This window comes from Phaethon aethereus (genome assembly GCF_964289735.1).
Source record: "Phaethon aethereus genome assembly, chromosome: 29".
NCBI lineage: Eukaryota > Metazoa > Chordata > Aves > Phaethontiformes > Phaethontidae > Phaethon > Phaethon aethereus.
Genome location: NC_138605.1, coordinates 1474576 through 1488505, shown reverse-complemented (window position 1 = coordinate 1488505; position 13930 = coordinate 1474576). Strand labels below are relative to the sequence as shown.

General features: G+C 63.2%; 2 protein-coding genes across 2 annotated transcripts; one reads left to right on the top strand and one right to left on the bottom strand.

The window, feature by feature from the left end:
- Positions 1-3003: 3003 nt before the first annotated feature.
- Positions 3004-7793, top strand: PFKM (phosphofructokinase, muscle; the record flags this gene model as incomplete). Its single annotated transcript, XM_082011948.1, has 21 exons — positions 3004-3077; positions 3196-3273; positions 3484-3673; positions 3896-4061; positions 4167-4211; positions 4321-4429; positions 4503-4598; positions 4699-4791; positions 4874-4999; positions 5152-5216; positions 5303-5366; positions 5450-5596; positions 5814-5884; positions 5975-6062; positions 6149-6301; positions 6406-6570; positions 6690-6751; positions 6843-6954; positions 7050-7149; positions 7393-7498; positions 7646-7793. Exons 1-21 carry the CDS (start codon positions 3006-3008, stop codon positions 7791-7793), a joined length of 2256 nt encoding a protein of 751 aa, XP_081868074.1. The 5' UTR covers positions 3004-3005.
- Positions 7794-8503: 710 nt separating this feature from the next.
- Positions 8504-12203, bottom strand: ASB8 (ankyrin repeat and SOCS box containing 8; the record flags this gene model as incomplete). Its single annotated transcript, XM_082011928.1, has 3 exons — positions 8504-10580; positions 11071-11175; positions 12087-12203. 3 exons carry the CDS (start codon positions 12201-12203, stop codon positions 9948-9950), a joined length of 855 nt encoding a protein of 284 aa, XP_081868054.1. The 3' UTR covers positions 8504-9947.
- Positions 12204-13930: the final 1727 nt, after the last annotated feature.

Sequence of the window (13930 nt, the reverse complement as noted above, 5' to 3'; positions counted from 1 at the left end):
GAAGGGAGAGGAGGGCACCCCCTGGCGGCGCGGCGGTCTCGGGGCTAGCAGCCCACGGAGTGGGGGGAGCTGGGGGGCAGTGTCACCCTATAGAGTGTCACCCCATGGGGAGGGAGGTCACCCTGTGGGGGGCTGTCACCCTGTGGGGGGCTGTCACCCTATAGGGTGTCTCCCTATGAGGAGTGGATCACCCTACGGGAGGGTGTCGCCCTACAGTGGGTGTCACCCTATGGGGAGGAAGTGCTGTGGGGCACTGTCACCCTATAGGGTGCCACCCTATGGGGTAGTATTACCCTATCTTGTGTCACCCTATGGGGGGTTCACGCTGTGGTGTTCCCCTATGGAGCAGTGTCTCCCCATAGGGCAGCCGATCCCAGCACAGCCGATCCCGTTGTAGCTGATCCCTACAGCCGATCCTGGTACTGATGCTCTTTGCGAGCATGATCCCGTTGCAGCCAGTCCTGTTACACTTTGTCCCTGTGGGTGCTCCTGCTACAGCCGATCCCATTACAGCCCATCCCACTACAGCTGATACTGCTATAGCCGATCCCTACAGCCGATCCCATTACAGCTGGTCCCTGTGGGCACTCCTGTTACAGCCGATCCCATTACAGCCGATCCCATTACAGCTGGTCCCTAAAACTGATCCCATTGCAGCTGATTCCATTACAACCAATCCCGTTACAGCCAATCCTGTTACAGCTGGTGCCTACAGCTGATCCTGTTACAGCCAATCCTGTTACAACCAATACCGTTACAGCTGATCCTGTTACAGTTGATCCCATTACAGCCGATCCCGTTACAGCTGGTCCCTACAGCTGATCCCATTACAACCAATCCTGTTACAGCCGATACCATTACAGCTGATCCTGTTACAGCCGATCCCTACAGCTGATCCCATTACAACCAATCCCGTTACAGCCGATCCTGTTACAGCTGATCCCGTTACAGCTGGTCCCTACAGCTGATCCTGTTACAGCCGATCCCGTTACAGCCGATCCTGTTACAGCTGGTCCCTACAGCCGATCCTGTTCCAGCCGATCCCGTTGCAGCTGGTCCCTACAGCCGATCCCGTTACAGCCGGTCCCTACAGCCGATCCCGTTGCAGCTGCTCGGTGACAGCGGCTCCGGTGACGGCCGCGGGGCGGGCGATGGTGGCCGTCCCCGAGCTCTCCCCCGAGGCCTCCCGGCTCCTCGTCTCGGCCGTGCTCTCCCTCGCCGCCGTCGTCCTCTTCCTCACCTTCCTCCCCCCTGCCCCGAGGGGGCGGCACCCGCCAGGTCAGTGCCTGCTGGTGCCAGCAGGGAGGGCAGACTGGTACCAGTAAAGAAGACAGACTGGTATCAGCAGGGAATACAGACTGGAACCAGTAAGGAGGAGAGACTGGTACCAGCACTGTCAGCAGTCTGGTGCCAGCAAGGAGGGTAGACTGGAACCATTAAGGAGGGCAGACTGGTACCAGTAAAGAAGACACACTGGCATCAGCAGGGAATACAGACTGGAACCATTAAGGAGGGCAGACTGGAACCATTAAGGAGGGCAGACTGGTACCAGTAAAGAAGACACACTGGCATCAGCAGGGAATACAGACTGGAACCATTAAGGAGGGCAGACTGGAACCAGTAAGGAGGGCAGACTGGAACCAGCACTGTGAGCAGTCTGGTGCCAGCAAGGAGGGTAGACTGGAACCATTAAGGAGGGCAGACTGGTACCAGTAAAGAAGACACACTGGCATTGGCAGGGTATACAGGCTGGTACCTGCAGGGTACACAGACTGGTACCAGTAAGGAGGGCAGACCAGTAACCACATGGAATACAGACTGGTACCAGCAGGCAATATAGACTGGAACCAGTAAGAAGGACAGACTGGCACCAGTAAGGAGGAAAGACTGGTGTGAGTAAGGCGGGCAGACTGGTACCAGCAGTGTGAGCAGACTGGTACCAGTAAGGAGAGCAGACCGCTACCTGCAGGCAATACAGACTGGAACCAGCAGGGAGTACAGACCGGAACCAGTAAGGGCAGACTGGCACCAGTAAGGCGGGCAGACTGGCACCAGTAGGCCTGTGCCGCACCGTGCCGGGGAGGGGACACCCCCCCCGCCACCAGCGGGGCCGTCCCTCCCTCCGGGGGCCCCATTTAGGGGCTGGCGGGGGGGGGCGGGTGCCAGTCTGCGGGTGCCAGCGGGACCGGGGGGGACCTCGCCGCCTTTCCCACCCTTTTTTGCCCGATTTTCCCCTTTTTCAAGCCAAGAAGATGGCGCAGATGCCGCCGGGACACCGGCACGCCGAGAGCCTGGGCGCCGGCAAAGCCATCGCCGTCCTCACCTCCGGGGGGGACGCCCAGGGTAAGGGACACCCCGGTGACCCCGAAAGCCGGCGGCTGTGTGAGGGTCGGGCCCCATTTTGGGGAGAAATGGGGTGAAAACGGGACTTCGGTCCTGCGGCCGGTGGAGTTGCTGGCGCGGTTGTCTCGGGGCTGCGGTTTTGGGGGTGACCTTGGGGGGACGGCAGGGTGACGAAGCCGTGAGGCAGAGTTAAGGGGAGTTTTGGGGTGCGGGGGGGGGTATCTGGGTGCACATATCCCATGCCAAAATTGGGGAGGGGGCTTAAAGGGACCGTGGCAGCACTCCAGCGCGAAGCCAGCACCGGAGAAGCATTGGGGTTGCCCAAAACCGCAGGGATTCAGCCCAAAGCTTGTTCTCCATCTGGGTGGCCCCAGGGATGGGAGGGTGCCCCAGTTGAGGGGGGGGGGGGGGCTCATCAGGCTCCCGGGGGTCTCCGCTCGGCTCCCCCCCACCCCGCCAGCCGCCGCGCTCATCACCCGGCGTCACGCGGCGGGTCGCGGCGCTGCTAAATGTCAACGGGGCAAAAATAACCCGGGCAGCCGCGGCGCCGGATCCGCGCCGGGGCAGGGGGGGGGGGGTGTGTCTGGGGGAAACGATGGCTTTAAGGGGTCCCCGGGGTGGGGGGGGTGTCCCCGGGGTGACACTCTCCCCCACCCCCAGGCATGAACGCGGCCGTCCGTGCCGTGGTGCGGGTGGGCATCTACACCGGCGCCAAGGTCTACTTCGTGCACGAGGTCGGTGCTGACCCCCCTCCCCGCCCCCAAAATTCCCAGCCCCTCCTTCTCCCCCAAAAAGCTTGGAGGGGCGGGGGGGTCGTTTCAACACCAGGTTGCGTCCCCCCCCACCTTCCAGGGCTACCAGGGGCTGGTGGATGGTGGGGACAACATCAAGGAGGCCACGTGGGAGAGCGTCTCCATGATGCTGCAGCTGGTGAGCGGCGGCTGAGCCCGGCCAGCTCGGTGCACCGATGGCGGGGGGGGGGTGGCGGGAAGAGGTGTAACCCTACGCCGCGGCGCCGGGGTCAAGCCTGAAAATAACCCGAAACCGGAGCCGGGATGGCGGTGGGGAGGGGGATGGATAGACGGACATGGGGGTGCTGGGGGGGACGACGGACTCAGCACCCATGTGGGGGTCCCGCAGGGGGGGACGGTCATCGGCAGCGCCCGGTGCCAGGATTTTCGGACGCGGGAGGGACGCCTGAAAGCCGCCCGTAACCTGGTGAAACGCGGCATCACCAACCTCTGCGTCATCGGCGGCGACGGCAGCCTCACCGGCGCCGACACCTTCCGGGCCGAGTGGAGCAGCCTCTTGGCCGAGCTGGTGAAAGTGGGTACGTGTGTGGGACCCCCCTCCCCAAATTTCTTCTGCGGGGTGAAGAGAAAAAGGGGGGTTTCTACCAAAATCAGGGTGTCTGCACCAAAACTGGGAAGGGTCGTGCACCAAAAGGTGGGTTTTTTCCCTCCTGCCGGAGGGTTGTGCCAGTGTGTGGCCTCGTGGGGATTTTGGGGGGGGGGGATGCAGAGGGAAAAGGGGGTGTCCCACCCTGCGGCAGGGGGGATCACGGCGGAGGAGGCGAAGAAGTCGAGTTACCTGAACATCGTGGGCATGGTGGGCTCCATCGACAACGACTTCTGCGGCACCGACATGACCATCGGCACCGACTCGGCGTTGCACCGCATCATGGAGATCGTGGATGCCATCACCACCACGGCCCAGAGGTGACGGGGGGGACAACCCCCCCCAATGACCCCCACGCCGGGGGGGACCCAGGTGTCCGGGCCCCACTCGAGCTTGTCGTGGGGTGAAACCCGTGTCTCCCACAGCCACCAGCGGACCTTCGTGCTGGAAGTGATGGGTCGCCACTGTGGGTACGTCCCCACGCTGCCACCCCGATCCGGCTCCCGATAAAGAAAATGGGTGAGGAGGAGAAAAAAAACCCCAAAATCCCTAAACAGCCTCTTTTTTACCCGCTTCCAGCTACCTGGCGCTTATCACCGCCCTGGCCTGCGGCGCCGACTGGGTCTTCATCCCCGAGTCGCCCCCCGAGGATGACTGGGAAGACCACTTGTGCCGGAGGCTGACGGAGGTGGGACGGGCTCCGGCGGGCGCCTCGTCCCCATCCCCGTCCCCGTCGTCACCCCCCGTGTCGTCCCCCCCAGACCCGCCTGGGCGGCTCGAGGCTGAACATCATCATCGTGGCCGAGGGTGCCATCGACAAGCACGGCAAGGCCATCACCTCCGACGACATCAAAACCGTGAGCGGGACGGGGAGGGGAACCCCCTTTTTTTCGCCCCCTCCCAGCCCTTTCCCAGTCCCGCGATGGGGCCGGACCCCGGCGCATCCCTGTTTTGCAGCTGGTGGTGAAGCGTTTGGGATACGACACCCGGGTCACCATCCTGGGCCACGTCCAGCGCGGCGGGACGCCCTCCGCCTTCGACCGCATCCTGGTAGGCAGCTCCCCCCCACCCCGGTCCCGGGGAAGAGGGGGTGCAGGGGTGGGGGGTAACGTCCCTGTCCCTGTCGCCGCAGGGCAGCCGGATGGGTGTTGAAGCCGTCATGGCTCTGCTGGAGGGGACCCCCGACACCCCCGCCTGCGTCGTCAGCCTCTCGGGCAACCAAGCCGTGCGCCTGCCCCTGATGGAGTGCGTCCAGGTGGTGAGTAGCGGGGACGGGTGCGATGCAAACCGTGCGGCGCGGCGCAAACCCATCCAACATAAAGCAAACCCGGCCGGCGCGATGCAAACCCAACGGGCACGATGCAGACTCGGCCGGCGCGGTGCAAACCCCCCCATCTTCGCTCCCTGCAGACCAAAGATGTGACGACGGCGATGAACGAGGGGCGCTTCGATGACGCCCTGAAGCTGCGGGGCCGGTGAGCGTCCACACCCTGTCACCGGCGCAGACCCGGGACTCCGGCACCCCCCGGGGCTCCCACACCCGCCTTCTCCCCCTTTGCAGGAGTTTCCAAAACAACTGGAACGTATACAAGCTGCTGGCACACATCCGCCCCCCCTCCACCAAGGTACGGCAGCGGGGAAGGGGCGATGGCGACCCCCCCCGAACCCCCTGGCGCGCCCCTCGACGCCGGCCCCTTCGTCCCCGCAGAGCGGCTACACGCTGGCCGTGCTCAACGTGGGCGCGCCGGCCGCCGGCATGAACGCGGCCGTCAGGTCGACCGTGCGCATCGGCCTCATCCACGGGCACCGGATGCTGGCGGTGCACGACGGCTTCGAAGGGCTCGCTTACGGCAAGGTGCGATCGCCGGGGAAAAGGGGGTGCGCGGGGTGGGGTACGGCCCCGAAAAGCGGCAGCCGCGGCCCCATAGGGAAAGGGGACCCCCCCCGGAACGGGGATGCTCAACCCCCAGCCATCCCCCAGCCTGGGGGGCAGCGAGTTACCCCAATATCACCCCCCCGGTGCACCTCAAAATCCTTCTCCTGCCGCCCGCTACTTGCTGCTTTCCCCCCAGGTGGAAGAGATCAGCTGGGAGAGGGTCGGCGGCTGGACGGGACTGGGAGGGTCCAAACTGGGGACAAAGAGGTAACGCTCCTCCCGGGGGAATCCCGGGGGGGGCCCAGGTCGAGCCCCCCGCCCCGGGCAGGCTCAGCCAGGGAGGTTTCACCCTCCCAGGACCTTGCCCAAGAAATACTTCGAGGAAATCAGCGCCAACATCAGCAGCTTCGGCATCCACGGGCTGATCATCATCGGGGGCTTCGAGGTGAGCGGGATAGCGGCGGCAGGGTGCAGGCAGCCGCCGGCACCGCGCCCACGCCGACACCCCGCGCGCACGCTGACGTCCCGCAGGCTTTCACGGGCAGCCTGGAGCTGATGGAGGGGAGAGCCAAGTACGAGGAGCTCTGCATCCCGCTCTGCGTCATCCCCGCCACCGTCTCCAACAACGTCCCCGGCTCCGACTTCAGCATCGGCGCCGACACGGCGCTCAACACCATCACCACGGTGCGGCCCCGCACGCCCTCCCCAGCTCCCTTCCCCGTTTAACGACAGTGACACCCGTTAACCTAAATCCCCTTTTTTCAACCCCAATTCTTCCACCTCCGCAGACCTGTGACCGCATCAAGCAGTCGGCGGCCGGGACCAAGCGCCGCGTCTTCATCATCGAGACCATGGGCGGCTTCTGCGGCTACTTGGCCACCATGGCGGGACTGGCGGGCGGCGCCGATGCCGCCTACATCTACGAGGAGCACTTCAACATCCACGACCTGCAGGTTAGGGACCCCCCTTCCAGCGTACCCCGTGTCCCCCCGACGCCGCGCATCGCCGCAGCCCCGGGGCGGTGGGGGCCGCACCTCCAAGCCCCGCAACGCCCGTTTCGTGCTCCACGTAGGTCAACGTGGAGCATTTAACTGAGAAGATGAAGACGACGGTGAAGAGGGGCCTGGTGCTCAGGTATGGGCCCGGGATGGGATGGGGTGGGGGCAGCTGAGACCTGCCACGCTCGTGCCACCACCTACGAGCCCATCTCCATCGGCCGGCGCAGGAACGAGCGGTGCAACGAGAACTACACCACCGACTTCATCTACAACCTCTACTCGGAGGAAGGGAAGGGCACCTTCGACTGCCGCAAAAACGTGCTGGGGCACATGCAGCAGGTACGGACTCCCCCAGGGAGGGGGCTACGGGTTGGGAGACCCTCACCCGCGGCTTCACCCCTGCCTCCCTTCACTCGGCGGCTTTTCCGGCGCAGGGCGGCACCCCGACCCCCTTCGACAGGAACTTCGGCACCAAAATGGGTGCCAAGGCGGTGGCCTGGATCACCGGGAAGATCAAGGAGTGCTCCCGGCACGGTGGGTGCCGCACCGGAGCGGGGGTTCTCTGCCCGGTTTCCAAAGCCCCCTACTCTTCCCCACGACCACGACGCGGTGGGATTGCCAAAAGCGACCCCCACCCCTGGCTCTTTCCCAATATGCACACGTGCTGCGACATCTCAACGCAAAGGGCTCCCCTGCAGATTTTGCGGGGTGCTCAGGGGTGCTCTCCCATCCCAGAGGGTCCGAAATGCTGAGCCCACTCCCCGCCTCCCCTCGCAGGTCGCATCTTTGCCAACACAGCCGACTCGGCTTGTCTGCTGGGCATGCGCAAGCGCAGCCTCGTCTTCCAGCCCATCACCGAGCTCAAGGAGCAGACGGACTTCGAGTAGGCGTCCCCCTTTTTTCCCCCTCTACCCCTGAGACCGTGCCCCAGCCCCGGGAAGGATAAAAACAGGCCAAGAACGCTTCCCCGGGCGATGCGGCGTTGTTTCCACCCAGGACCATCACGCCGCCCTCTCTTTCCCTCACCCAGGCACCGCATCCCCAAGGAGCAGTGGTGGCTGAAGCTTCGCCCCATCTTAAAAATCCTGGCCAAGTACAACATCGAGCTGGATACCTCCGAGACAGCCCACCTGGAGCACATCACACGCAAAAGGATCTCGCTCGAGTCCAACATCTAAGAGGCGACAGCCGGCGCTGCTTCCCCCGGAGTGTGTCCCCGCGTCGCTCCAGGGAATCTCCAAAACAAGTGCTCCCCGTTGTAGCTCGCACCCCGCCCCGGGAAGCCAGGCAGCACCTCCACGTCCCGAGGGCACCCGCTGCCTTGGTGAAAGAATGGTTTCCCGAGGTAGAGGGTTTCCTCGGGATAAATTTTGGGTTGGTTTAGGTATCTTATGGGCTTTTTAAAGAGAAAAGTGGTTCCTCAAGTTGTTGCGGCGGGATGTTGCAATGAGCTGAGAGCAAGCCGTCTGGGTAGAGTCCCTAGGGCACCAGTTTAGCGTTAAAAATTCAGAATTAAGATGGTTCAATAAACTGGCATCACTCACTCATGGCAGCAAACACAAATCGTGCTCAAACCCTCCGGCGCTCACCCCCTGGGGAAGGCAAACACGGCTCCCACAGCCCTGCACGCACCCCTGGTCCCGATGGCTTCATTTCCCAGCACACAGGGAGAAATAAAATATATCTAACCTGATTTTTCTGCTCCCTAAAGTAACTATCAAAGTTCACTCGCCTGACTTAGCCTTTGGGGAGCTCTCCCGGAGGATCCGCGGGTGAGGAATGCACACAAGGAGCACGATGCAGCTCAGTGCATCGTTGAGATTCCAAAAAATGCCCAGACAAGGGCAGAGGTGCGGGTGTGCAGGGTGAGCTGGAGCAGCGAGGGAGATCGGAGAGGTCGGAGGTAAAAGCCACACAGAATTCATCAGCGTGAGGGTTTAACGAGGTGTCACCACGGACAGGGTGACGTTACGGTTGTCAGAAGCGTGACAGGAACTGGACATAGTGCCAAAAACAAGCACAGGAATGAAACCACCGGCACCAGCGTCCCCCAAACCCCACCCTGACGCACCCTCCCCATTCAGAGAGGACCCCAAAAGAGCGGGGCCGACACCCTGCGCTCCCTTGCTGACCCTGACTGCGAGCATGCGACGCACACACCTTCCGGCGCACGGCGAGATGTTTATTTCCGTGGATACATGACGGTGTCTGCGGGGACGCCGCTGCCGCCGGGAGCGGGCCATGCCGAACAGAGAGCGGGTGCTGCCCACGAGGGTCCTGCCCGGTGTCCCGCTGCCAGCACGTCCTCACGCCTCCTCCTAAAATCTGTACATACACACAGCTAAATAAAATCAACAAAACGATGAGCTGACGGGGCAAAACCGATGCTAAGGACGAGCTCGGGTGCGTCTATCATGTGGCAGGCGGGAGGGAAACCCTCTGCTCAGGAGCACGGAGCATCCCACACTCCAAACGGAGCTACTCCAGAGAGGGAGGGAAACATCTCCTCCCCTCGCATGAATTACAAAAGCGTTGCCTTTTGAGGTGTTCCCACCCTCTTCCCCTCTCAGGCGCTGATGCATCTTAAAAATTATGGATAAGAAGGGAAAAATACACTTCCGTGTGCGAAGGGATGCCCCATGTCTGCCTGAAGCACCAGGAGCCCACAGACACACAAGCTCTGCCCCACCTGCGGGGTGTTGTGCTGGGGTGACCGCGGCCGCGTGCGGGTGTTACCGCCGAGGGAAGGTGCCAGCCCGCGCTGTTACGCAACGTACAGGCTCGCTACGTGCGCTTAAGGTGGGCTTTTCCACCTGACTTCCAGCCGGCACATCCCGCAGGACTTCTCCAGGTCCGACACCACCTTCTCCTGATTTCCTGCCTCAGGTCCTTCAAAGGAGGGTTTCCCTGTTCTCCCTACACCTAGAAAGGCTTCCTTTTCCCAAGGTCTGCCCCCACACCAAAAAAAAAAGGGAAAAAAAACAGCTTAATCCAACAGCTGGGATATAATTTGCCATTAAAGGGGGATCGTTCATCTCACAAGGCCGAAATCGAGGGGAGAGCGCATGGGAGGAGCCACCAAGCAGGTGTTGTGGGCAGAGAGAGAACATGGAGCCGGCTGCGAGTGGCACCGGTGGATCCCCGCTGCCCTGCGCTGGCGCAGGCGGAAGAGCAGAGCAGGATGAAAACCAAGACAGTGACCGGAGAGGGGAATCCAGCACCCACGAGTCACAAACCAAGCGGTCAACATCATCCCCGGCGCAGCCACGAGGAAGCAGTGACGAAGGGAGCCGAACGCCGACGCGGATGAGCCCCACCGCCTCGTCTTTCGCTTAGCTAAGGAGCAACACGTACTCCTTCAGGCAGGTGGGCAAGGGCAGCTGCTTCACCGCCTCCGGCAGGAACCGCACGCCCAGGCTGCGGCGTACGGCATAACGCGACAGCGTCTGTAGGGTACCAGGCGCTGAGCAGAGCAGGGTGAGCTTTTCACAGAGCTGCTGATCCCTGGTCACCTCCCAGGGCATGCTGCCGTTTTTTCTCAGCTCAAAATGTCCGATAGCTCGATGGAGAAGGTCGAAGCAGGAATCCTCGCGCTCCGTACCCAATCCCCGAACTAGCAACGCCACCAGCCGCGAGATGGGGGTTTGGCCTTTCAAATTAACCACCCGCACCTCCGCCCCGAAGTCGAGCAGGATGCTGACGCTCTCCAGGTTACCCTTCATGGCCGCCCAGCTGAGCGGCGTGTCGTTGTTGTAATCGCGGGCGTTCACCAAAGCGCCGTTCTCCAGCAGCGACCGCACGCACTCGGCGTTGTTCTTGAAGGCAGCCCAGTGGAGCGGGGTGTCCTTGTTGCCGTCCAGCGCGTTGGGGTTGGCCCCGTACTCCAGGAGGATTTCTACGCAGGTTTCGTCCTTTTCTGCCGCATAGTGAAGGGCTGTTCGGTTGTAGCCATCCAGGGCGTTGACCTGCAGGAGAAAGGGAGGGAGGAGAAAGGATTTGGGGGTCACTGAGGTACCCCAGCTCCTGACGGCATCAGGGGAAGCTCCACCAACACTGCACAAAACCGTTCCCACATCCCAAATTTAGCAGATGGGAAACCAAGGCAGGGATCTGGGAGTACGACCTGCCAGTGGCCAGAAGGAAGTGCCAAAAATCAGGCAATATATAGGTTTCAGTTCTTCCTTCAGGCTTCCACTGCAAAACTGCCCTCACTCCTCGGACGAGCAGCACCCCTGAGATCTCAGGCACAAACATTTCGCTCCCCACTGGGATGATAAACCTTCACCTGAGCCCATTTTTGCCCTTTAGGGGGCACAAAACCAGCACTGCTTAGAACCAAAGGCTCAAATCTCAGCTATTTATGAGCACCACCCCATTGCCTCCTGACTTTCCAGTCCCTTTTCAGAGAAACCCATTTGCATTTTTAACATGTTTTTGTTTTTTAAAAGCCTTTACCTCCGCTCCCTTCTGCAGCAGCAGCTCGACGCAGTCGGCGTCAGCCACCATACAGGCGCAGTGCAGCGGTTTCAGGGTGCCGTGCATGCAGTTCACGTCCGCACCCTGCGAGAGCACAGGAAACCGCAGCCGGGATTAGCAAACCCACCCGATCTTGGCCCTTTTCCACCCTCAAGCTAGCAGCTGATACGCCTTGATTCGCATCGTTAGAAAAGGTTTATTAATAGATATCCGGCGTTAACACTCCTGCGCAAGCCCCGGGGTTTGTTTTCAGGTTGCACAGAGCTCCCCGCCGGGCAGAGGCGCTTGACAGCCTGTGTCCCTGCTCCCGGCAGTGATTTTAATTCATCGTCACTAAACGATGCCTGAAGACACCTGGGTATGCAGACGCCTGGCATAACCCGTGCGGAGGTCTGCTGTCCGCACCCCAGCTCTCTGCTCCGGCAGGATCACGAGGAACGGCTGGTGCGAGGCCGGCAGCAGGCACAGCACAGTGGATTTGGAAAAGCAAGCGGGGTGCTCTGCCTCCGGTAAAGAAACCGGCAGCCGTTCAAAAGCCACCAGCAAGGCTCCGGCACAGCCTGAGCTGCCCTGGGAGCATCCCCTGGTGGGAGGCAGCCCCGGGCTGAACCCGGGAGCTCGTCGCCTTTGAACGGGCGTCTCCGAGGAGATTTAAGATGCCCCGCGGAGCTCTCCCCACCCAAAACAGCTCAGCAGCCGCCCGGATCGGTCAGGCTGAGCCACGGCTCCCCGCTGCCCCCCACCTCCGCGGGGCCCAGCCGCAAGAACCGCGCCCCGAGGGGCCTTTCAACAGCGGGGAGCGACGCCCGCAGCCCGGCCCGGCCCTCCAGCCGCGAAAACGGGGTGGGAAAGCCTCCCGCAGCACCGGGGCACCCCGTTGGCTCACGGAGGGGGTGCCCCACCTCGGCCCCCTCCTCTCCAAACACTCCGTGTCCTTCAGGGGCGCTCCGCAGAGCCCCAGGGCCGGGCCGGGCGGGTCCCCGGGGGCGGCTCACCCTGCCGATGAGATCCTCCACGTTGTCCCGCGGGAAGGAGCGGATGGCGGCGATGGTGCGGATGAGCCGCTCCGACAGCGAGTACTTGCTCTGGATGCTCTGCATGATGTACCACATAGTGCGGGCCGGCCGGCCGCCGCCGCATGCCCCGGGAAGCCCCGCCGAACCCCCGGCGCCAGGCCCCGACGGGCCCCCCCGCTGCGGCGGGGAGGGGCGGGGGCGGGAAGAGCTGCCCGGGACGCACCGAGCGCCGCGGGGAGGAGGAGTCCCGGGGAGGGTCCCGGGGAGGGTCCCGGGCGTCCGCGCGGTCCCAGCGCGACGGCTCCAGCCCCAGCGGGAGGCGGAAAGCGCCGCTACCCGGAAGTGACGGGCCTGCGCAGGGGCGCGTGCGCAGCGAGAGGTCACGCCTCCTCCCCGCCCACCTCTCCGCCAATCCGGCTCCCGGCCTCCCTCAAGGCTCCGCCTCCTCAGGGCTCTTCCGTCACCGCCTTCGGAGGTCGCGTCCCCGGCTCTTTGCTCACCTCCAATCGCCAGCCGCTTCCGCCCGCAAGTCCCGCCCCCCTCCCAGCTCTTCACCAATCTGCCCTCTCCCTGAGACTCCTTTGGGTTCCGGTGGCCCCAACTGGGACCGCAGGGGAGGATTCCGGGGCCCCGCCCCGACCCTGGCGTCGCCATGGCAACGGGGCCTGGCTTGCAGCCGCGCTCCCTGGGCCCAGGCCCGCAGGTGCCACCCCAGGGATACAGCCTGGTGCTGGGTGACATCGGGGTGTCCTGGGAGCGTAACCCCGGGGTGTCCCTACACGGGGTGACAACAGGATGTCCCTGGGAGCGTGACACCACGGTGTCCCTGGGAGCATGACACCACAGTGTCCCTGTGAGGGTGACAACGGGGTGACCCGACACTGGGTGACAACAGGATGTCCCTGGGAGGGTGACACCGGGGTGTCCCTACACTGGGTGACACCGAGGTGACCCTACACTGGGTGACAACAGGATGTCCCTAGGAGGGTGACACCGGGGTGTCCCTACACTGGGTGACACCGGGCTGTCACTGGAGGGGTGACACCAGGATGTCCCTATACTGGGTTACAATGGGCTATCCCTGTGAGGGTGACCCCAGGGTGTCCCTACACTGGGTGGCAACAAGGTGTCCCTGGGAGCATGACACCACAGGGTCCCTGTGAGGGTGCCACCGGCGTGACCCTACACTGGGTGACAACAAGGTGTCTCTACATGGGGTGACGCTGGGCTGCCCCTGTGAGGGTGACACTGGGGTGTCCCTGCGCTGGGTGACATCAGGGCATCACCGTGGAGATGGGGTTTGGGTGTTTGTCTGCCTGTTGGGGACAGTTGGACAGGAGCTGGGGACAGGTCTGTGGTCTGGTGTGACGACTCCTCCCGCCTGGGTCACCCGAGCGGGCTGTCACCACAGCCCAGCCCTGTCACACGGGACAGCTCAGCCCCTGAGGGGTGACAGCCCAGCCCGGGGGGTGACCCGGCACCCCAACATGGTGACAACCGGGCTCAGGGGGTGACGAACACCCTGACAGGGTGACAGCCTACCCTGGGGGTGACCCAACACCCTGACAGGGTGACAGCCAAGCTCAGGAGGTGACCCAGCACCCCAACACCATGACAGCCAAGTTCAGGGGGGTGACCCAACACCCCACCCTGGCACGGTGACAGCCCGGCCAAGTGACACTGGGACTCACACCCCCAAACCTGCCTCCCGGGAGGGGGGACACACCGGAGCCGCCTGTGCCGTGGCACCAAACCCCCCCTGCAGTGACCATCGCTGCCGGCTCACACTGCCACCAGTTCAAACCAGTGACTCCCAGTCCAGC